Source organism: Argiope bruennichi, chromosome 2, assembly GCF_947563725.1.
Source record: "Argiope bruennichi chromosome 2, qqArgBrue1.1, whole genome shotgun sequence".
NCBI classification, from domain to species: domain Eukaryota; kingdom Metazoa; phylum Arthropoda; class Arachnida; order Araneae; family Araneidae; genus Argiope; species Argiope bruennichi.
The window spans coordinates 48,976,376-49,001,142 of record NC_079152.1 but is presented as its reverse complement, the minus strand read 5'-3'; the positions used below and the strand labels follow the sequence as shown (position 1 = coordinate 49,001,142).

The window sequence follows — 24,767 nt, the reverse complement described above, 5'->3', positions numbered from 1 at the left end:
GATATTCTTTATTTTTTTCTGAAATTGCCTAATGCTATATTTAATTAAATTTCGTATCATTCTTTAAAAATTATTGACAACATACGGCGAAAACGTAGTTCTCGGTGGATGAAAATCATTCAACGCTTTTCATATTCTCATTTTAAATAAAAATAAAATTTTAGATAATAAAAGGAGTTTTTGTACTATAATATTTTTTATAAAAGTATTTTCAGATTAAAAGCAATGCTGTTATTTTTAAAACATGTTTTTACTTGCATCACGTTGACATTCCGTTGATTAACTTTTATTAAATTTTATTTCCAGCAATTCCCCGGTGTGGCATCTGCATCATTTGCAATGTTCGTAAAATATTGGAATAGTTGCTATTTTAACGAAAGTCTTCCTTTTTTGTGTTAGTTTTTGTACTAATCTTTATTCAAATGAATTTAATAATTCATAATGGAAGCTTTATTTTTCTCATGCCTGTATTGATTCCGATTAACTACCATTTTATAATCAAACCATTATTCTTTGTGCTTAGTTATTTCTGGGTTAAAATGATATCAAAATTATTGTCACTTGAAGGTTAGTTTAGTTATATTAAAATCCCTTTTTTAAAGCAACACAACGGCCATTTTGGGATAGACCTCTTAATTTTGAATAAAGTCCCATGGAGTCCTAACGGTCAGATGACTAGGACGATACCTGAACTGGCACCCTCCCTCTCCAAACTTCCATGCCACACCAGCGGGAGGACGTTTGACCACTACGGATTTAACCCTTCACTGCATCGTGTAGCCATTTGGCTACATGTTTTCATTTCGATTTATAACTTTTACGTGATTGTTCCAAAGGGTAAAAATGAATGTTTGAAAATTCTTTTTAAATATTTTTTGATAAAAAAATAGTAAAAATGACCGATAGATTATAATAGCGGAATTAGAATTAGATTTAAACTGGAAACTTGGTAAAATACCAGGATGGTTGTTGTATGGATAGTCCTATCATTAAAAATATAATCAAATACTTTTATGCTTCGTAAAAAATATATTGATAAAAAGATATTTTAATTTTATTGCAGAGTTGTTATATTGTGATGTGTATCACTGGGATTTTATTTATTTGGCACATGGTTATATTACGGTAAATTTCAAGAATAAAATACTTTAAAATTTTGTGAATAATTTTCTTGAATTGTATGTAGCTATTCAAAACATGTATATTTTTATTGTAAAAAAAATAATGAAAAGGCATGCACTATAGGGTTAACGTGCACCACACCCGCTTACACAACGTTTCTTCGGTGGAATCGGATCTCGAACCTGAAACCCTCCAGTTCCGAAGCCGAAACCTTACCACCAGGACACCGCGGCCCTATTGTCACTTGAAATCTGTCATTGTGTGATTAACGATTTAAACCATCCAAGATAGTTGCATAAAACAAATGTAATTAATAAATTATAAAAAGTTCTCTTTTAATGCAAGATATTGACACTCTGTAACATGTTGATGATTGCGAACAGTGCTCAATAGTAAATTACCACAATATTTATGTACATGAAATGCTCCAATTGATTGCTAAGTAATAAAAGTTACTGTTTTTTATTTTGGCTGTAAACAAAATTCCAAAACTGCGTTATCTTCTGCTGTGCAGTTTCTCTTTAAAAAGCCGTGACATCATTCTTTTATTTGAAGCTCTATTACTCCGAAGTCCCCGTGAACGGATAAAATGAGAGAGCCATCATTTTTCAAAAAAAAAAAAAAAAAAAAAAAAAAAAAAAAAAAAACTTTTTTTTTTATCTGCTGCTTGCAGTCGGATATTTCATTTATTTATTTTTATTTCGGTGCCCGAGCAACGTTGACATCGTGACAAGAGTTGCTTCCACCAGAAATTGCTCTGGCCCCTTCATTCGGAGCTCTAGTAACTCGGGTTTTTGCTTTTTTTAGTCCGTAATTTCGCTTTTATTATCGCATTTTCTTGCGCACCTTTTTTTCTTTCCCTCTCTTTTTTAACCCCCTTCCTTTCCTAACCCGTTACGACTTAGGCCCAGAAAAGATTTATTTTGGAAACTCGCGAGTGATTTTTAAAATGTCGCTGCAGACTGTGTTATTGGAAGCCCTGAGGTTAAATTTCGAGGCAATGCTACGAAGGGAAGGTGATTTTGTTTTTTATTTTTCACTTTCTTCTTCTTCCTCTGTTGTCCTACCGTTACGTCTCATGTTGCATCTCCTTCGACATTTTCTTGGGCAGTTTATTTTAAAGGGCAGGGTTGCCTAGTTCCTGAGGGAGATGCTTGTTTTTTGTTGTCCCATTCAGAAAGGGGGAAGGATTCGAATGATGCAGTTGTTTGTCTCTGCCGCTGAACATTTCGTCTCAAAAGTCTACCAATTGTAGACCTTTTGAGTTTTTTTTTTTTTTTCTTTTTTTTATCTCTCTCTCTTTCTTGTTCTGTTTTCTTTTTGTGGATACTTTGTTCCGAGTCCGTTCTCAAGTGCAGTGTTTGTTGCTTGTTTCTTTTGTGAAGTTTTCAGTTTTGTACATCTATTTAAGTTCTTGTATTCTTTGCATGGAGCAGTAGGGACAAGAGAGAGAGAAAGAAAAGAAATCAGCGTGCGATTTTCTTTATTCATATTTGGGATTTATAATTAAACATGATACTTATTTTTGAGCATTCTTAATTTAATTTTTTTCTGTAATTTAATTTAGGTTTTAATCCCCGATATAATAGATTAAACTGACTTATCATTGACCTTTGGGTACATAGGTTTAGAAGCCATAGTTTGCCTTTATTTTAAGGTGGAAAGGAGTGAAGCAAAATAATAGTAATAAATAATCCTCCATCTTCTACGAAGGCTTAATTCTTTATTTATAATTAAAGAAATAAATGAAAAATATTTTTAATCCTGTGATTCAATTAATCCGTGCAAATTTATTTTTCCTTCGCAGTAAAAAAGCCTTTTTGCTTCAAGATTCAGCTAACCTAATGATAATCTCTTTTCTTATGATTAGAGGAATTTTTTTCTTTATATAATACCCGCCGCCTTTGTTGATCAGGTTTATTTATTATGAATAGGGGCTTACCTGGCTGTTGAATTTTTAATATGGTGTGTATTCTTTTAGAATTTTATATTGTTTATTTAACAAGTTTGAAAAAACGGCATGAATTTAATGAAATCGATCTATTACAAATTATTGCACATGTAAATTAAAAAGTGCGCATGGTATGAAACAAAAGCGAAAGTTTGAGTGAATGTACAAAAAAAAAAAAAAAAAAAAAAGCTATTGTTTAATCTTATTTTTTTTATTTTCATAAAGTTTGATGCTACGATGTTTTACTGTTATGATGACATTTAAACATATTAGACATTGTTACAGAATATCAAATTAAATTTTCAAAATTTATTGAAACCAATGAATTTTTTAGAAATTAAATTAATATCATTAAAAAAGATAATTTTTGTCGGATAATATTTTTGCCGGATATAGCTGAAAAAATACCAAAAGCTTAATTTTTAATTAATTTATATTTTAATTAACTTCTAGTGAATGAAATTTTGGTAGTGGCCGCCGCCTTGTATATAAGTACACATTTTTAAAAGTTCATTATTGGGCAAAATTTATAGATTTGTATAAAATGTATGCAAACAAAATCCATCATTATATTTATTAATTAATAATTACAGTTTCATTGCTCTATCTTCTCTTTTGGATACGGTGTCTGATTAGGTACGCATCCCATAGGGCATTGCGATTGTAATGAAAATGAAATGATATGCTTTTCTGTTAAGGTGCGCGCGTGAATGTCTTGTCTTTCGTGTTTGTTTTGTGTGAAATGTGATCATTAAAGAAATGTTCCCGAAAACATGGGTCCTCTTCCTTTCGATGCACGGATCATGATGATCTTCATTCCACCACATAATGTTTTTTTTTTTCCATCTTCTCTTCAATGTTTTTTGAGGGGAGGGAAGAAAGGAGGCTAATATTCGAAGACAGAACTGAAATGTGAAATGAAGTCTGTATCTAATATTCAATTTAAGGTATTTAGAAAAACGATAGTTTAAGTTTATTCTTTTTAAAATTAATAACCAAATTCCGTAAGTCAAATTTCAAAAATCAAACACTTTTATTTTTCAAAATTTGACTTTTATTTCAATAAATTTGCATCACATGGTGCAAAAACACAGATAAGATTCGACCTCCTTAAAACGTAATATGCATGGAAGTGAAGCATAAATAGAATAATTTCCATTTAGATTTAGAAGTTGGCAACTGATGAAACATGAGTAAATATATTTCTTGAACTGAAAATTAAAATATGAAACGCATAAGGTATTAAATTGTATATACAACATAACATTACAACATAATCATTAAAGATTAAAATTACATCTGAATATCATTAAAAATATTACCAACTTCAGAATGTAAAAAGAAACTGGAATATTAGACATTCCTTTTTAAAGTAAAGAATAATTAAAAATAAAATATATATGTATATAATTAGAATTTAGTTTACAGAAAAAAAGGCAAACTTTTTATGAAGAGAGTATATTTTTTTAGAATTATTTATGTGAAGAAGAATGACTTTTTACTCTGCCGTCTGTTGAAAATATTCATTGTTATTTACTATCCAACTTAAAATATAACTTTTATTTCAGTATCGCATATTTCCGAAATTTTTACTTTCACAGTATGCTTCATTAATTTTTAAAATTCTGTTGTAGCAATAAATTAGATGCTGATCAGTCAGTCTTAAGTTCTTCTAGTAGTTCTTTAATGGAAAGCTTTAAATACCTGTTTTCTTCATAGTCATTTATTCACTTGAAACTGAATAACAACAAAAGAATCACACAAATACTCAGTGTATGCATGGTAAGGTAGGAACAAATAATTACTTTCATCGTTAGTTTCTGTATACAAAATTAAAGTATTTAGACATTATATATATTTTTTTTCAGTAGGGAGGCAGGCAATAATATCAGGATATTCGTGGTTTTTTTTTCTATTTACTTCAAAGACACTTCTCTCTTTCTCTCAAAAAATATTTTACTTTTTCTGTTTGAATGGATGTCTAAATTAAAATTATGTTTTACATTATACTTTTTACAATTGTTTATTTAAATATATTATTAGACGTGGTCATAGATGTTTTCTAAAGCTACCAACTGAAATTCTTGTCAAATCTTATCAAATAGAATATCTGCCACAAATAACTCTTTAGTTTTCGAAACAAAGTTAGCGCTTTGAATTCCTTTTCTGTGAAGCGCTGGGAAGCCTTACTTAGCTAAATGTTTGTCGTTTTGGAATCGATTTTGCTTTATTCATTCTTTTCTTCTTCTGCCGACAAATTTTTAACTGTCTCTTCCATCTGCTGTTTGAGAAAGAACCTTCCCCGCCTTCGCGAAATATTTCCATGACAATGGTCGTATGTTTCGAAAAGCGCGAGTTCGTTTTCAGATTAGAGGCATTAATTCTTCCCTTCAATCGAGATGGTCCAGTTGATCTTTGAATGCGAATCTTGAATTTTTATTGAACTGTCGTCCTCTCCTTTTGAGAATCCTTTAAAATGCTTCCTATGTCGGAGGGTGGAAGATTAGTTCCTGCCCCAGCTGTGCTTCGCTCGCCGAACAGCTGACGTCTTTTACTACCTTAACTAATCAATAAAGGAGTCGAGGGGACGCCTATCCAGTTTTGCTTTCAAAGACTTGCCCTGTATAGGCTTGTCAGAAAGATTTCTGGATGGGAACTTCAAAGGCAGAGAGAGAAGGCATTGGAAATTGGAGCCTTCTATCTTAATTGAAAAGTAATTTGTGTTACCAGACATTTTTCTCTATGAAATGCGCAAAGAAAATCATGCATTTTTCATTTCGTGACTTAATATTCTCTAAATTTAAATTTTGTATTTTGACGAAACTAAATGAGCAGCGTGTTCGTTCTACTGTAATTAAAGAAATACAAGTGAAAGCTAAAAGTCATATAGTTTATGAATATCTATATTCATCACGGAAAACAGTTTTGTCAGCCTTTAGGATGTCACTCTAGCGGCCTGTTTTTAACTACTGAAAGATAGTTTAGCACATTGTAAATCATTATTTATTTGATTCTCTGGAGAGGGTGATGCTTATATCGTTTTCCATATACAGTAATCAATGTTCTGCAACAAGACTGCTTGATTTTCATTATGCCTTCTCTCATCTATTTGTTGTATTAATCTTACTGTGCAAGTCAAAAAATATATTCTTAACAGATTTTAAAAAATGATTCGTCTTTCATTAAATTTGTGTTTAATAATTAAAAATATACAGCAAAATTTGAACTGTACACTGGATACCTGAACTGCTGTTGCCTCCGCTAAATAGAAGGAAAATTGGAATCAAATGCATTCGCAACATACAGGATATTCATAAATGAATATCTTAACTTTTATAGGTTATTAAAAGAAAGCAAAAAAGTAGAACTGTTAAAATAACTGCTGAAAGTTTAAATTCAGCGTAGTTATAAGTGTTCAGTGTCAGAAAAGAATCTATTGCCGCCACCATATAATCATATCTGCAACCTTTCAAAGCTTCACACCAAAAATGCTGCTAAAAATATGGGACAAGTTATCATAGTGCTTCGATATCATTCTTTTTTTTTTTCTTTTTTTTTTTCCTTCTATATCATTTTTCGCCCTTTGAATTCTAGTGTTGAATTTAGGACTTCAACTATTATTATTGATTTCTGCTTGGCTGTATTTCGTTTAGATTTCCTATAACAACCCTGCAAAGCTGGATATTCATTTATAAATACCCTGTTTGTATAAAATATATATATTTAGGGAAAGAAAGTTGCAAAGGAAAAGTTGACTGGCAATTGCCAATCTGTGAAGTCATCTCAGCAGGAAGTTTATGTGCATGCAGATTTCAGGATTATGACGTTACAGCTGACATAATAACATGCAAAATGCGTAGAAGCGAGATGAATGCGTAGATGCGTAGAACACAGTGCGAGGTAATATCAAAAAGGAGGAGGAAAGTCGATACGAAAGAAAGGAATATCGTTAGCCCAAATGGCTTGCTAGATGCTTTTATATACGGTAGAGTGATCGGGAAACTGGAAGAAGGGTGTAGTTTTCTGAATGTGGCCGATTAGTTTGGAATTCACAAAAGTGTTGTTTCAGACCGGGGGTTGCATTTCAAAGTACAAGTATAGCTATAACAAAGGCTGATGGTAAACTGCGTAGGTAAGCAATGGCGGCGGATTACCGATATGACGCCATGTTTGTAAAAAAAGGCCTGAAACCAGACGGTAAATATCATTGCCCAGCATTTGCATATAATAACCGAACATCGGGTCATCCTATTTTCTGTGGTTAGACGACTCTATAAAAATGGTCTATTCATACGATGTCCGACTTTCTGCATGCCATTGACAGCACCGTATGCAAAGGTGTAACAAAAACAAAGACTAGAAATCTTTTCAATTAAGTCATGTCCACTTTACCGTTAAGAATTATTTTAATCTCACAAACTGTTCTCGAATGCCTACTGATATATAGAAGATATAGGGACATTTTCATTCCACTAACATTAGAGAAAGAGACTGTTGTGCTAGTCCTGGTATGTTTTATGTGAGGAGACAGTATGACGAATGGAGCTCTATAATTTCTCTAGAAGTTGAGAGACCGAAGATCATTGCTGCGATGAAATTTTATCACCCACCCACCTCCCCCTGTGTGCGTCTCTTTTAAGGTCCATAGATCTAGACTTTATTATGGGAAAATAACAAGTGGTCATACAGAAGTGTTTTCCTGTTAAGGCATTTTGGAAAAGTTAAGATATACATCAAATGGATTTTATTTTCCAAGTTTTTATCTGTTGAATATATTTAAGATGCTTTTTACAGATAACTGCCGGAATAATCATATCCTTCGGAAGTCAACCGAAATGGACATTCTTGCCTCAGAAGTTGTTGGGTAATATTGTTTTCTGTATAAGTAGAGAGTACCATACAACCATTGCAGTTAACAACCATTCTGGAAATATAATTTTCCCCTAAAATAGTGTCTCCTTGGTATCTGACAAAAGATGTCGGAATTGTTCAATGTGTTGTGGTGAAGCTAAAATCTTTTAGTATAGAGGTGATATGTTTTATAAATGCTTATCTAATTGAAAACATTGTGTAATGTATTTTGGAAAAACTCTGGTTTGGAACCGTTTTCAATACTTGGTACAACTGGGAGAGAAAAAGGTTTAATAAACGTTTTCAAATTTCAAATATTTGATAACAAAAAAAAAAAATGCTTATATACTGTTAAGCAAGGAATTTGTCTTACGAATCTTTTAGTCTGTTGTGCATTTTGTAAGCTGTAAGGCTCAACGGAATTCATAAAATATTGATTTTTTCTGTATCATAGCATATTGTTGCTTTTGTGAACACTTCATCTATTTACTTATCCCTCCGGATTTTTGTCAAAATTTGGAACGAATCAAAACGCGCAATTCTTTGGATGTTTTAAAAACATTAATGGAAAAAATAATCTGTAGAGGCAAAAGAAATAAATACATTTTCTTTGTTATATTTAATCAAATAGTATATATCGGGCATTATTGAGTACTTCGAACATTAACTTTTGTTGCAATCTGAATGTGTTTAAGTACTTACTGAAATACTTGGTTTAAACAACAACAACTTATTATTGGTTTGCTCTTTTGCTCTGGTTCATATAATTTATACAGAAGTTTCAAATGTTAACAACTTTGAATCAAATTAGCTTTTTACATATTTCGAGTATAAAAAAAATATTCTGTTCATGATTTTAAAAATAATATGACAATTCAAGTGACTTTCTTCAGTGGTAATTTCGATTGTACCAGTGACGTGTCTGTAGGTTTATCTGCAGATCATGTTCAAGGAGTTAATTATATTTTTTTCCAAAATATTTTAATTTGATATGACAAATCGTTTTATTAGTATTATTTCTTTGAAAAGTAGGTGGGTTCTTTTCTAGATAATTTTTTGAAATACTCGGGTGACATGAGTCGTGTTTTATCCTGTCTTCTTTTTAAAACCGTGTGAAAAATTATGATTGTCTTAAATTTCCTCTTAAAATTTCTTTTTTGCCTTTAGTATATGTAATGATTAAAAACATTGCAGCAAATTACATCAAAATTCCACATTGTTCGTGGTATGAAATACTTAATTTTGAAGATAAAATATATATTTTCATTTTTTTTTAAATGTACAAATGTTAAAAAAAAAAATGCATATCATTTATTAAAATCATATCTTCCGAAAGAACAAATTCTTCTCATGCTTATTTATGGGAGTGGGACGTTATTGGTAATGATCAAGCAACAGTTATAATGCGATATGATGCTAAGACATTAATCATTCATATCCAGTTTCATTTCTTAATCTCCTGCATTTATAGCTGATAGGTTGTTCGGGAATTCTTTTGGGTGCCTTCATCCTAACAGTGAGTTGTGATGCAAATTTATCATTTATGCATTTCTATTTTTACTTTTTTTTAAAGAAGAAAATACCTTTATGAAAGCTGAAAAGAAAAAATATGCGAAAAACGTGATATGAAACAAAATGGATCCACGATAGAAATATTTTTTTTTAAAAATCCATGTTTTAGACATGAGTGAATTTAAAACTGACGTTTCTTATCACGCCGCAGAACATATCCGGAATTTCTTAAAAGCATCAACTTATCCCGTCTGAATTGCAGTCATCTTTCATTAGATTCTACATCTGCAAACCCGTATGTGGTTATTCTACAAAATTTCTGGCTAAAGAAAGATATATGGTGAATTAAAACTTTGAAAGTTAAATTAACTGCTTAAGTTTTATTCTAAATTCCAATGCTTTTAATTATTTTAGAACATCGTAAAAAGTTTGCTGGAAACCAATCGGAACAAATTCCTTGTGGGCATTTCTCTTCTTGCCGAAGAATGTAACAAGCAGCATTCTTATTTTTTTTATATATTTATTTATTTATTTACTTCTATTCTCCACTTCGTGGTTTTCTTTTCTGGTCTTTTTTGAAAACGCCATCCTTCATCAATTGCAGTTATTGATTTCAAGATGTGTGGGTTGTTTGCAGGAACTAAAATGGTATCCCATCTCTGCTACGTGTTTTTTTTTTTTTTCATTGGTTAAATTGCATATAACAAATTTAGTTCAGATCTTTTTTTTTTCTTCTTGTTGTTTTGGTTTGGTAAAGTCTTCAAGTAAGATGATCAAATTGTTTCTTTGTTTAATCCTTTACATATCGATGGTACTTAGAAACTCTATTTAAAACATGCTGATCTGTTTGTAATATGGTTAATTTTTTTTAACGATATTCAAAACTCAAAAAGCATAGTTCCGACAGTGATAACATTTTAAGACAGAAATAAAAAATCTTTAATTTATTTAAAATTTTACATCTTTTATTTTGTTATACTGCATCAAATATTATCTAATGCTGAAAAAATAAAATTGAATAATTGATGGTAAAATAATTTGGTAAATAAGGATTTATTGATTCCGCCATCGCTTTCTGTAGCCCACTTTGATTTTTTTTTCTTTCGAGTGGACATAACGTATTTAACGTCTAAATTTTACTATTGATTTCTTATTCTCCAATACGCTTTCCATGTTCTTGCGTCCAAAAGAAGAAGAAAAAAAAAATCATTAATCTAAAAAGGGGGAAAAATCTTGTATGCCAATAAAAAAGAAAACATTTGATATACTCGAACAAAGATCACTGCTAATTTGCTTCATTATTTGGTTATTCTTCTTAAATTCTTTTACCAGGTTTTGCGTTGAATTTAAATTCAGCACTTTTTCCCATCTTAATAATTTAATACTTCTGTAATGAACAATCATATCGTTTGAGTTAGTGCAATAAATGCACACAATTCTTCGCAGTACGCCAGTAGGTGGTCCATGTTTATCACGCATGCGCAATTACATTGCTAGTGCCGCGATAAGATGAAAATTCCAGTTTTAAAAATTGTTATAATGTGTGTTCTGAATTTTAAATGAAATTTATAAAAAGTAATGGCTGAAAATATATAATGCGTACAATTATATGAAAAATTAATTTAACAAGTATATAAATAAGTGTTATCTATTGTTTTGCATTAAATGGCTGTTTTATGCGGGATGTGTGAGGAAATAAAGAACTTCTATTAAATGAATTCAATTATATATAACTTCTCTAACTTGAAAAGACGCAGAACCTGTATTCTTTTGAGACTAGCCATTCTGCCATCATAAATAGAATAAAAATAATTTTCGCAGATTGATCTCTTCACTTTTATTGTATCATACATATGATAATATAAAGTTAAAAAAAAAAGTCGTTCCAACTTATTTTAACCGTTACTTATCTTCAAGTTTGTGTGAAAACTAAAGAAAATTTTGCTGTTATCGCCCAAACTTAACGCGACGCAAAACTTCTGAGGCTTTTGTGTTAAGTGTTTCTGAAATTCGGCGGGTGGGTTTGAAAGTTCCGTTCTTTGTAACGTTAATCCTGGAATCAAATGCTCTTGGACTCCTCCGGGATCTTGACTAAACCAGAAGAGTAAATCTTCTCCCCAACGTGCCCTGAATGCTGCCAGTTCGTCCAGTTTAAGCCTTTCTTCGGGAGCTTATAAGTTTTGTTTCCTAGTAAACTGTGTGCTTAAGGAACTGGATAAAATTAACCGCACCTAATCGGCTTAGCCCCCTCTTGCCCATTTTGCTTTCCGTTAGTTATGTAAGCAATTTCGAGAATCTTTAGGAAAGAATGTTTTGAATTTCTCTAGAGTTTTCATTATCGATAGTAATTAGTATTGAATTAAATCGAGGCACATTTTTCTAAAGTTTATGATTAAAATTCTTTGCAATTTCAGTAAACGTATGTTTATGTATAAGAACCCACTTACGAATTTCAAAATGTTTTATTTTTCGACGTCTTTATAATCAAAAGCATTTTCTAATTTAAAAATTTAAATCCCTTCTAATAGACGTTGATTTCAAGCCGTATATTCTTATATTCAATTTTTTTTTTCTGAATTAATATTTATATTTAAATAGTGTCTAAAAATAAATTATCGTTGCATTTCATGATTACACAATAATTTATTCGATAGTGAAGATTGTGGTCTGGGTAAAATGACTTGAAGACACATGTTGTCTTTTATGGGGTTTATTGGTAACATCAACAACAAAAGGCACATGATTACGCCAAAGTGTAGAAGGCCTAGAGAACTACACATAAAATTTCTCGGGAGAGGGAGAGCCGAGATCACACTAGTACAGGAATCCAGTTCGCTTCTACTAGAAAAGAAAGAAAAAAAGGAAAAAAAAAAAAAAATACTAAACAACAGGGAGATCACGTGATACATGATTGGCAGCTAGTTCCACCCAGGAAGATCACGTGGTTAACTGAATTCGTAACAGTGTCTATTTCTTATACTTGTCCATTCATCAAATGTAAGACTAAATTTTTCACCATTTAGTTTAAATTTTATTAGCTCGTGTTTCAAAAAATTGCGAACACCGTTACTGTAGTTTATAACAGTTCTTCTTATAGTGTTAATCGATGTTTGTAGATTTTTAAAACCTCTGGAGGATAGTGATTTTCTTAATTCAGTAGGAGCGCAAAACACTCGAAATGGCAAACCATCTAATGCTATCATTTTACTTATAATTTCATCCAAATTATCTTTTTTTTTTTCAAAATCTAAAATTCTTGATGGCTTGGGCTTAGAAATTGTGTTTAAATTTGTATCTTCATCACAATTAGATTCTTTCCTCTTTTACAAATTTGTATCAGGTTTCGTTTTTAAATGTGAATGGAGTCCGCTTGTACTTTCTCCGTTCATTTTAATAAGTCTTGAACTTTTTTTACATTGTGCCACCATATTCTTTTCATCATATAAATAATGAAACCAAACCGAAGTATTATCAACTGATTTTTTACTTTCTTTAAAGTTATTCTTATTCATTATTATGGGTTATTATTTCTGAGTATATCTATATAATAAATCTGAAAAATATTTTAAACCCTAAAGCATGATATGCAAATACAAAGTGAATAACAAACTCACCAATTTAAAAAAATATCGAAATATTACGCATTTTCTTCACAACTACAACTTTGTTTTCACAGATACGAATATCAGAGTACGAATCCTGCGCGTGTGCAGTATCGCTCGGAACTGTAATAGGATAGTTTTGACCCATCTATCACTTCTCTTGATTGTACGATGCAACTTTGTATTCAGAGTCTAATTAATTTCGCCCGTTAGGGAAACATAAAAACAAAAACGTATACTATTTTGCTATGTTGGCGGTCCCTGAACATATAGTGGGGACAATTTAAAAAATTTCTAGTAAATACCGAAAAAACGCTTGTGAATACCGGTATTGCAAAATTGTACAAATGGCTCAAAATACCGGTATTGCAATCCCTAATCTCAGTGAACAGCTCTTTAATCGTAATTTCCATGTAGAAGAAAGTGCCGTGTAAGAGGCCCCACACTAAGTTTAAGGTTGACTCCCCCCCCCCCCCTATTAAAATGTATGGGTCTTGAAAGCTCCATTATTAGATGAATTAAGACGGGGAGAGGGGGACAAACCCTTGCAAACATAATATGCAGCAACATTTATTTTACTTCACCTTTGCGGATTTCGTAGTTATATTTCTAATAACATTTTATATCAGACACCCTGATTATTTTCCAACATTTGTCATCGCTTTTAATTATGCAAGTTTTATTTGTTGACGTTTCCTGATATACCAAATTAAAATAATTATCTTCTAAGTTAGTATGAAACTCATATTCGTTACACGATTCGTTGAAATAATCCAATTCATTTTAAGTATTAGTAAAATGACCAGGTTCTTCTTCACATGTGCTGCAATTCACAATTTTCAAATGGAATTTTTTTTAGCAAATTTTTGATATTTTTACCTGATAATAAAAGAAATAAAGGAAATAGAAAGATGATTTCATCAACATAATGGCTCTTTTTGGAGACAGCGTAGCGTCATTTCCGCTTAAAATTCGCTCTAACCTTGTTCAGTAAATCTGTTGGAATCAACCTAATTACACTTTTTATCGTTGTATTCATCCTTTTGGTCGTTTTCTGTAAAAATGATAACAAACCCCATTAAAAGCACCTAGAGGTGTCAAGTCAGAACTGTCGGAAATTGAGCGTCGGGAAAATTCGTTATCAAAGCGAATCGGGAAAATTTGCAATGATAAGATTGTCGTAGTGAATTGTAACCAAGTCCAAGACGTCATCTGTTGAATGTGGAAAAACTTCGTCCTGCTGAAACCATGCGTCTTCGATCCAGAATCCGTGGCAGGTGTCAAGAATTAAAAACATTGTCTAGAATTCGATATACCGCATTCAGAATTCATTGGTCAAAGAAATACGTATCCAAAATACCATCAACACACAAACCACATCAGACAATGGCCTTTTGTGGATGAAGAAACCTAAAGTCGACAAATTCTTTCTTCTCTCTAACCCAAATCCGATAATTTTCCCCACTGGTATAACCATCCAATCAGAAGTGTGCTTCATAAAAAATGAGTAAATAAATAAAAATGTAAAAAAAAGGAGGGGGGGGGATATTTCGAATTTCGACAGTTGAAATTGGTGTCTGTCATGTCGCCCATGATGTTGACGTATTCTTGTCCTCTTCTTTATAGCACCTGAGCAGGGATATTGCCCTTACTGAATTTTGTAAGGGAAAATGTCAAAAATCTTTGCGTTTCATGCTTTGACTCGAGTAGCATCAAATTATTGGGCCAAATGTCGAGGCGATGCTGTTGGCTTTCCCTCAGTTGTTGTTTTGGCAGTGATGAGCTTTTTCAGGGGTCAGTGCTATTTTTTGCTTAATCTTCATGGCCATTTTGTCGTCAGTCACTATATCTCTTTTCTCAAACTTGATAATTAATGCTGTTAACAGGCTTGAAATCTATTTTTAAAGGCTTTAGATCACTAGAGTCAGTAAATAATTTTCCTGTAGACACAACTAGGTTCCTGGCACAATTTTCATATCGCTAACTCCACCTATTAAAAAGATATTCAGACAATAGCTTCATCATACCTTGTGAAGCAATCCTAATTATATCTTCTAATTTTATGAAATTATCTGAGTTATATTTAAGTAATAATATTGTATATACTTATTTTAAGAATAAATAGTTTTTTAATTAATGTCTGTAGTCTGTGACTATTTTATTTTTAGAAACATTTATATGTCTCGTACTATGAAAAGAATATCATTGTTTTGAATTCCAATTAAGTATTTTGTAAATTGATAGATATATTAGTTTTTGAACATTTGAATAATTTTACTGATGATACAAATTATACTAATTAGTCTCGATTGCTTCAGATTTCAGAAAATTTTGCTTTGTTATTCCTTTGGAATAATGTTTTCTCAATAAATCATGTTTAATTAAAACATTGCAAGATATTTACCTTTGTTCATCACGTGTGTTTAATTTTGCAATTAATTATTTTAACATAACTTTTTTCTCGCTTCCTAGAAATATCTAATATATGTAATTCTTTAATTGAAATCCTTAAAGAACCACACATTTTAGGTATTTCTGAAAAGTAAGTTATTTTTGCGTAATTAATTTATTTAGGAAATTTATCTTTGAACAAAGTAAACATGTCACTTTTTTAATAGTACCTTAGAAGAAATATTTTCCTTTCTCTTCATCCAAATCAACTATTTTTCGTTCTTATTTAATTTTTATGATGTTGATTTTTTTTAATGGGGATTAAATGACATCGAAAACACTTTGATCGAAAATAATGTTTTCTCTGGAAATAATTTCATGATGAGATTATATAAACTTTTATTTAGCTGTTTCATTCTTGTAGAGGCAAAACAAAACCATTATTTACTTACATTTCATAATGCCTCTCTTGATTAATCTGTAAAGTCTTTTCTATTATTTGTTATACCCAACGTCGAATTTGGCTTTCGTTTGCCTTAACAGACGATGAAAACGCTGATATATTTAATTTCTTTTTTGTGAGTAAATAAGCGGTTTTATAGAATTCTACTATATAATCAGTTGTTAAGCAGAGATTTCAGAAAACATACTTTTATTGCATAAATATTGATAGTGAGAAATGGAAATTAAGAATTCTTTGCATGCTTTAATGAATTTTTATTTTTTTCATGATTAATATAATTTTTATTTTAATAAGTTTGATTTAATTTTGTTTTCTAAATTGTGAATTTTTAGCATCATAGATCTTTATTTAAAAAAGCAAAACTCCCTCGCCTTTTCGCATCACTGCAATGTTAAAACATTTAACTTAACAAAAATATAAATATTAAATTTTACGTTCTCTCATGAACTGAAAAAAATATTGTAAAATGTAATATAATATTAATTTACAAATTATTTATGAAAACTGTTAATTGATTAATTGTTAAATGAAATTTCCAAAAATCAAAATGATATGATGTATCCTGCATCAAATTTCTGTTACCATCATCACATATGTTCCATGAATACATGTTCCCAATTTAAGAACCACTTTTTTTCTATAAAAATTGTTCCAACGTGAAATATTGCAGGAAGTCAAAATAACGATTTTATCGATTTAAGATGAATCTTACGGTCTTTACAGTGGTTTTTGTTTGTTATAAAACGACGTCGAATATTTCTCAAGTCATCGATGGAAGGGGGGGGGGGGGAGGGATCGGGCTAGAATATTGAATGTGGAAACTTTTTCCATGCCCGTCCCGAAGTGTTTGTTTACTAAGCGAGAGAGTTTTGAGCGAATGAGAATAGCGGGCCGCTAGGGGCGTTCTTGCGCAGTGGCTTTCGAATCCCGGGCGCTCAGGAGCTGCCTTGCTGCTCCCGATTTCGTCACCGGAAAACAAGCCATTACTTCTCGATGTGTCCTCGCGCAGGTGAGAGACGTGCCGGCCACTTTGCCACACTGAGGATTCGGGATGGGGCAGTCCCCCAGTGTGTGCTGTCTGCCCTTCGCTGGCCCCAGTCAATAATTATAGTTCTGTATTAGTCCCCCTCCCCTGCGAGGGGTAATGTTCATTTTATGTACCGCACGTTATCAGTCGTACTATTCACAATTTTTGTTGCTGGGACTTGTTGATGCATTTGATTTCAAATGTGGATATCAATATGATTGGCCTTTGAAGTGTTTTTTCTGGCACACTTTGTCCCTATCATTACTGGACAAATTTATAAAGGATTATAAACTGTTTCAATAGACATTTAAACCATCCGTATTATTGTTACTAGGAATCTGAAATGTCATTTCAGATTGTAGGACATATTATTGTGAATTTCCTACTTAAGCCTGGTTATTTTGGTGTATCCCTTCAAATTGTTTGTCCTTCCATATCTTGGAAACATTTTCCGTGCTATATGATGGCTTATTTATTATCTAACTGATATTGAACTATCCATATCATTATTATGAACAACTGAGATTTTTAAATCCTATTTGAGACACTACTGATTCACAGTGTGATTATCAACATGGCTGGCGGTATAAGTCCATCCCTTGCATTGTCTGTACCTTTCCGTATTGTGTGAAGAATTATCAACTGACCGATATTTAAATTATCCATATCATTCTTACCCATATCCTTCAAAGCTGACGTTTGGTTCATAACTAATACATTCCAATATGGATCACCAGTTTCGTGTGGGTCTCGATAGTTTTACCAACGTACGCATGGATTACTTGCACTGTTCTAACTGATGAAATATAAACTCTCTGACTGACAACGATTCATATCATGAATTAATGAAATTTTATAACTAATTATTTATGCGATTCTGCATATCATTTAAAAGATGTGAGCTTTTTTTGAAATCCAAAACTTATAATATTAGGCATAGGAAGCTTAGCAAACTAATTATCATATTGCTACGTTGACATATCTCTCTATCCATTGTATATCTAGCAACCATATCTTATCGCATCTTTTCTACATATCTATGAAAGCAAAATCAGTTTCTAGGTGAGTCCTTTCTCTTACAATTTCGAAGCAAAAAATAATAATAAATAAAAAATAAATGCATTATTGCAAAATTAGTATGTTAATAATTTTTAAAAAAAATGGAGAAATGTCTATTCATTGTACTACTTTTATAAATTTTATTGTCATTTAACATTTTTAAGTGGAAGAATGCCCTTGAAATATTTTAGGTTTATTTTATTAATTAATTTAATTAGGTTTATTTTATTAATTATATAACTTCATTTAAGTTAGTAATTTATAGTAGCGATTTTATCTTTTTGCGTGCCGCTTTTGAACTTTTTTCTTTGCATTATTCTTGTTTTTAAAATGATTGCTCTCAAATCTGACATATATGATGTGCATCCAACTTAATGTGAAATAAAAGAAATATGTCTATTTCTTGGCGATGGGAAAATAACTGCATTTTAAGTTGAAACTATAAATTTAACCTTAATGTATTCGTAACATAAACATAAACGTAATTTAAAAACGTGTTAAAAATAAATTTGTTTAAAAACTTTTTTCGATATATAAATAACGCAAAAACTATTGAGCATAAAAGGATTCTGTAGATATTAACTTTTTTCCCATTATCTATCGGACATTTTTTTTTCCGATACCTAAACGTAACTAATATTTTTCTTCTAGTTTTGTTTGTTGTGTAAAGGAGTAAATGCTTAATGGAATCAAGTCCCATATGATAATGTGATTAAGAACACATAATTGTCCTAGCTGTCTATCATAAAATTTCACGCTGACTTCCGCAACATCTAACGTTGCTTTCATTATCTTTCGTATAAATTTTGCTGACAAATAAGATCGTTCCTTTTAGTTTTCAATAATGGAAGAAAATCACGCAATTAATTATTTAATGAAACGATGCAAGGTTTTAAAATTTCATTGCAGCAATAAAAATTAGCGGAAGAAAATTAAGTAAAATTGTAATAATTTGTCTAAATTTCAAGAAATATTTGCAACAGGTATCGGTAACTCAATTGGTGTCTTAAAAATATTGTAATTTTGAGATGTTTTAAAAATAATTTTTTTATAATAAAATTATTGAGTATTATGGGAAAATGCCAGAATCTCGCTTAATTTTTAATTATTGAAAATTCTAATTAAAATTGTTATGATTATTCATTTTCGCCCCCCCCTCCCGATATATTTATGTCAAATTCGATAATTCTAGATCAGGTTTTATAGATGTAGAATGCCATCATTATCTTTTACTATCAATAGATATGTAGCTAATATTATTCAGATTTGTATTGGCTTTCCACTTCATACATTTTCATATGATGCAATGCACACTATGTAATATATATATTGATTTCATATGTTAGCATATCAATGGCTACCGCTATGAATAAATGAATTAAATCGTTTTGGAAGTGTCATTGGTGCGCTTCAATGAAAAATGTAACAGATTTTTATTTGAGAAAGGTAATGACTTGAGTTTGCCCATCAATGCAATAAAACATGACTATTCTTCTGATAATTGGATGAGTCTTGATAGTGACTGAAGACCAACGCAAATTCTGTTTTTATTTTGCTCTCAACTTCAAAAATTGTAATTGTAGTCCACTTAGATTTTAATTGATGTATTGAGAACCATTGTGAGAAATGGCATTTTCAAATTATTGACTTTTTGTGCCGTTATATGTATATGCTCGCTATTTTTAAGCTACTTTTATAAGCTGGACATATTGTGCGTTTCATTGCATACTTTCTCATATCAATGTGAATAAATACTGTCTCAAGAGATAATGCTAAATTCTTTCTTTTCGTTGCAACCTGCTATTTTTCTTTTTTAAAGTCTTTCGAACAGATGCATTTCTTTCAAGGGAGTTTCTTAAAATATATTTTATAGGATGAAGTGGCTTTCAGAGAGAGAGAGATGCTTTTATTTTGTTCTTCTTCCAGTGAGTGGACTGGACTAAGCCCTTTTTTTTTTCTTTCTGTGTTTGCAGGCGGCGTTCTCGACGACCGATGGCCGGGCGGGGGTACGGGAAAAAGACCTAGCAGAAGACCAGCCGGAGATGGAAACTTTCGAAGTCGAGCTAGTCAAGGACCAACAAGGACTTGGGATAACTATCGCTGGATACGTGTGTGAGAAAGGTAAGAATGACTCCTTTATGACATAATTTTTTTATATACATAATTTTCAGGAATAAACTAGACCACGAGTAAATAGAGGCTTCAATTGCTGAGTGCTTATTAAAAACACTTTGGAACTTATTGCAAATACTTATTGAAGCACAATTCGAACAAAAATAGTTGAAACAACTCCGAAGGCCGTGTCGAAAAAGAGAGAATGGAGGAAAATTAGATTGGCTATGTCGATATGAAATGCCGTTTAGTTTATATTGATATCCAATTGCATTAATTGTCGTACTCGTATTGTAACGATGCAAATGTGGTTTACGGAGCTTTGATTCTTTTCAAAAAAAGCGCTATGTGATGCGGTGAGACAACATCTATTTTAATATCCTCAGTAAACATATCAATCATTTATTAGATTTCGATACATATCAATCAAAATATATTATCATGTCATCTGAGAAGAAACTTATTTGAATGCTATCTATTGTAATAATTTTAAAATAGGAGATTTTTTTAATGTTATGATTGTTACCTATGATTTGCTCAGATTGAACTATTTAAACCAATTAAATTATTACCTTCAGTTTGAAGAAGAGATCATGGTCAAATGGAATTGGCAGTGGCATGCGCCAAAGGAATTCAAGGCATCGTTTGTTTTCTTAAAAATGTATAAAAATTAAAGCTATGTGTCATGCGTTAGGAAATGAGGAAGAAACCAAATAGTAAAAAAAACTATCGTATTTGAATTCAAACGTTATGTGCTGATGTGAATTTGAGAATTAAAAGATACTTCAATTGTACTTAAAGCAATAGATTAACCCATTCGGGATGTTAATTCCCTTCATTGAACTGATACAAATTTCATGTTTTTTCGGTCTTTAAGTGTATTTCTAAAAATTTCATTACATTGTTTTCTAGACTGTTTAATCATTAAAAAATTCCACTGCTTTCTTTTTTATCAAGCCTATGTCGATATATTAATAAAGTATTTTAGCTCAAGAGTTCGGGAGATCCAATCAGTGACCTTTCCTTTATTTTGCCATATTTTTGTAGTCTCTTTATAACTACTAATGAGTATGTTATGGTAATCTTTTCTTTGTCTCGTTTTCCATTTTTGTCCAACAGTCTCTGTTTAAAATTGGCTAGTTTATTCTATATCAGGAGGGTTTATATATATAAATCTTTGCATTTTCTTTTCTCTTGCCATACTTTTTTTTTTTTTGTTCACAGAGTTCTCTAAATGAACTGAGTGGTGCTAAAAACAAAATTTTAAACAGCGTTTTTAAGAGTAAATATTGCATTTCCTTTAAAGAAATAATTCATTAACTTTACCCTAGATTTTCTTTTAAAAATGGAGGATGCTAATCTACCTAATCTACAATATTTATTACTGTATATTATTTTGTTATGATTTTGCTTGGGTATTAAAATGCAAAATAACATATCACTAAAGCGTTTTTTATGATATATCATATGGAATTTATCATTCAGATTTCCTTAAAATTTAATATAAATAATACCTGAAAAATTTTCCCATTATTGATCTTTATCTTCACTTGTGGTAATTTGATTTCGAGCTTTAATACATGCTGATAAATCTACGATTTCTTTTAATTTATGCGGAATGTTTATAAATCTAAAAGGCATTATTATAAAAATGAACTGCATGTATTTCTTTAAACTTCTAGTTTTTTTTTCTGCATCTAGTTTCTTGTATTTCTTTGCTGGTGATTTCTAATGAAAGTGTAAAGCGATTGAATCTGGAACTTTTGCTTTGGTAATAAATGGTGAATAATGGAATTCTAATAACGAATTAAAACAAAAAAATATTCTTTTACAAAACGTATAAAAAAACTGATTTAAAAATATTTTCTGCATAAATAATAGCATTGAAGCTGTAGTGTTTCGCATCATTATTTCTTTGACGCATAAAAATCTTTTTTTATTCTCATTTTGTTGTTTTTGGCTTGAGAAACACCTTTACTGGAAAGTAAAAATATTTCAAAGACGTAAATAGGAATTTTCATCTCTTCTCTGAAGTCTTTTAAACCCTGTTTCAAGAAGTGCGCGTTAACCCGTACATTAAAATAATTTATTACTTGGCAGTATATTGTCAGTTTAATAGTCCGCTATTAAGCAGAATCTCCAAAGGAGTCAAACTGCGGGCGTATAAATGTTTACCGCCGCTTATCGCCTCGCTTCCAACGCTTATATTCGCTAAATTATTCTGTCTGTGCGGTTCTCGTGAGTTCTAAGCCAGAAGATATTGTAAATCTTCTAATATGGTATTCTAAATTGGGGCATCAGAATTACGCTTTGCTTCTATCTAAGACGAAATAAAAATTTCAGAAAGAAAACGTTTTTCTTTTTTCTTTTTTTTTTTTTTAATCTGCATGAAAGATGAAGACAAATCGTTGAATTTGCATTTATTAAAGAAAAGAAAAATGTGGCGTTTTGAATTTGCAATGGCTAATGTATCTATCTATACATGGTATTCTCGGCTTCCGATTTTCTTCTTATAAATCCCAAGGTATTAAGTTGTGCAAAAGATATTGCGTTTTCCATTCCCCGAATGAAATATTAATATAAAACCACGAATTAACTTTTCATAATTGTATTCTTTCCTTTTTTTTTTTTTTTCGATAACAGTTAGCCATATTTTTTGCAATCTCGTTTTCCACATTCATAGAACTTTTGTTTTAATTAATAGAAAACTGTATCTAAATGCAATCTGGTTGTATTATTCTCATTGTGACTTCTTCTATTCAGAAGTTTTTGTGAAAGCATAAACAAATGATAATTTGATGGTACGAAGTCCGGACCTCATGATCATCACTTCTCAATTAATCTTCATTAAGTTTTTTTAGAGTCACTAGTAATGTGGATGGTTTTCCGTTATATTGGAAAAACATAATTCCTTGATAACTTACCTATTCCGATTTCATAAGTTATCTAATTTCACTAATTTTAACAATATATACTGGAATTTACTAAAAATATCAAATACCTTTCTAATTCCACTAAATAATTTCAACTTTCGATTTGTTTTAAGTTAATTTATCACAACTTCCCAAGTATCTTTTCTTTCTCATAAGAATTGTTTTTCAGATTCTCAAATCGATGGTCATTTGACTTTTTTTCAATTAATGTGATACTCAAATTTTGGACTTGAAATCAACTGAAAGAAATTTGATAAACCGGTGCTGACCTGTGAGTCATACTAATCATCAACACCATTAACTTTCCACTTTTCTTTTTGATCATCTGCTTTCTGCCGTTAGTGAAAATAAAAATAGAATACAATGAAAATTCTCTTTATCACAATCTGTGTTAAAATTAGAACTATATCAACATCTTTTAAAAAAAAATTGTATGCAACTCGCATCAGAAATAAGGATTAAATGTCAATTGACTAACTTAAAATAAAATAAATGGCAATACTGGTAAAAATTATTCACGAAGATTGCTGTACTATCTATCCTTGAAAATTGCAATTATTTTTACATCAACCAAATATCAATTAAAAAGGATTAATTAAGGATTAATAAAGGATATATGGAAAATCGAATTAAAACCGTTATGTTGAAATTATCAAAAAAGAATCTGTAGTTTGAAATGAATTATTTATTGTTTGTTTAATATACTTCGTTTAAAGTAAGTAGTTTAAAATTTGATTAAAATTGCACATAATTAAATGTAAGACTTAATTGCATATAATTGTATTTATTTATGTGATATTGTAAGATAAATTTGATACGAAAAATGACATTATTAATTAAATGAATGAAAAAAATTAAAAATTTTGTATCAAACGAGTTTGTTTTTCAAGATAAAAAGCTAATGCCACTTCAGTTTGTTTTTTTATGGAATTTAGAAAATCTCATAAAATTTTTTAATGGGATCAATTTTAATAATATTTTATTATTAAAGTAAAATTGTTAGAATTTAGAGTAGTATTTTTTTTTTATTTTGGATAATTTATTACGATGTATATATGGAAAAAATTGGTTTGAATGTTGCTGTTTTTATGTATTTTTTATTTGAATTTATAGTTCTCACAATCAAATAAATGAATATATGTAAATGTAATGCTCTAAATGCCAAAAAATAATAAATTGTAAAAACATTTTATAACCTCTTTGTAAGCATTACAGAGTAAACAGTTTCAGATTAAATTATTGTTCTGTGTTATTTTGCGTATTGAAGAATTAACATTCCTTGACAAATATTATTTATTTCAAAATAATTGAATATTTCTTCCAATGTCTTGTATGCGAGAATAAATAAATAATTATTATATGGAAAAAATATAATTCTTTTAATGATTATAATAACGAATCGTGTTGATACTTTTTCAGAAATTTTTTCCTTAATAGCAGTTACATAATTTCATATGTCTTTATTTCTGTAAAATATGTTCATTGCAATTAATTTGAAAATATATACCATTTCTAATGTTAAAAAAATAACTTATTATTCCTAGCTTCGTTTTAATGACAACTTGATTTCAATCAAATTTTGCCTCTTAAAGCAACATTTTCCGCTCCAACTTTTTTTCCACCCTCCCTCCATTCTTAACAATCCCTCTTAAAACGAGGGCAATTATGCACGCTTTTCCGAAGGAAATAAAACCCCTCTACGGCAAGCGGTTAAAAGCCTGGAGTCGTTTCACCTGTTGAATGC

At 30.6% G+C, this 24,767-nt stretch overlaps 1 protein-coding gene across 5 annotated transcripts in view; it reads left to right on the top strand.

Moving 5' to 3' along the window:
- LOC129956829 (inaD-like protein) overlaps nucleotides 1-24,767 on the top strand; it is a 924,555-nt gene that overhangs the window by 400,579 nt on the left and 499,209 nt on the right. For all 5 annotated transcript variants that reach the window (XM_056068787.1, XM_056068794.1, XM_056068783.1 and 2 more), the window contains one exon: nucleotides 19,952-20,099. In XM_056068787.1, coding sequence (XP_055924762.1) covers nucleotides 19,952-20,099 — 148 coding nt within the window. The remainder of the gene's footprint in view (nucleotides 1-19,951; nucleotides 20,100-24,767) is intronic.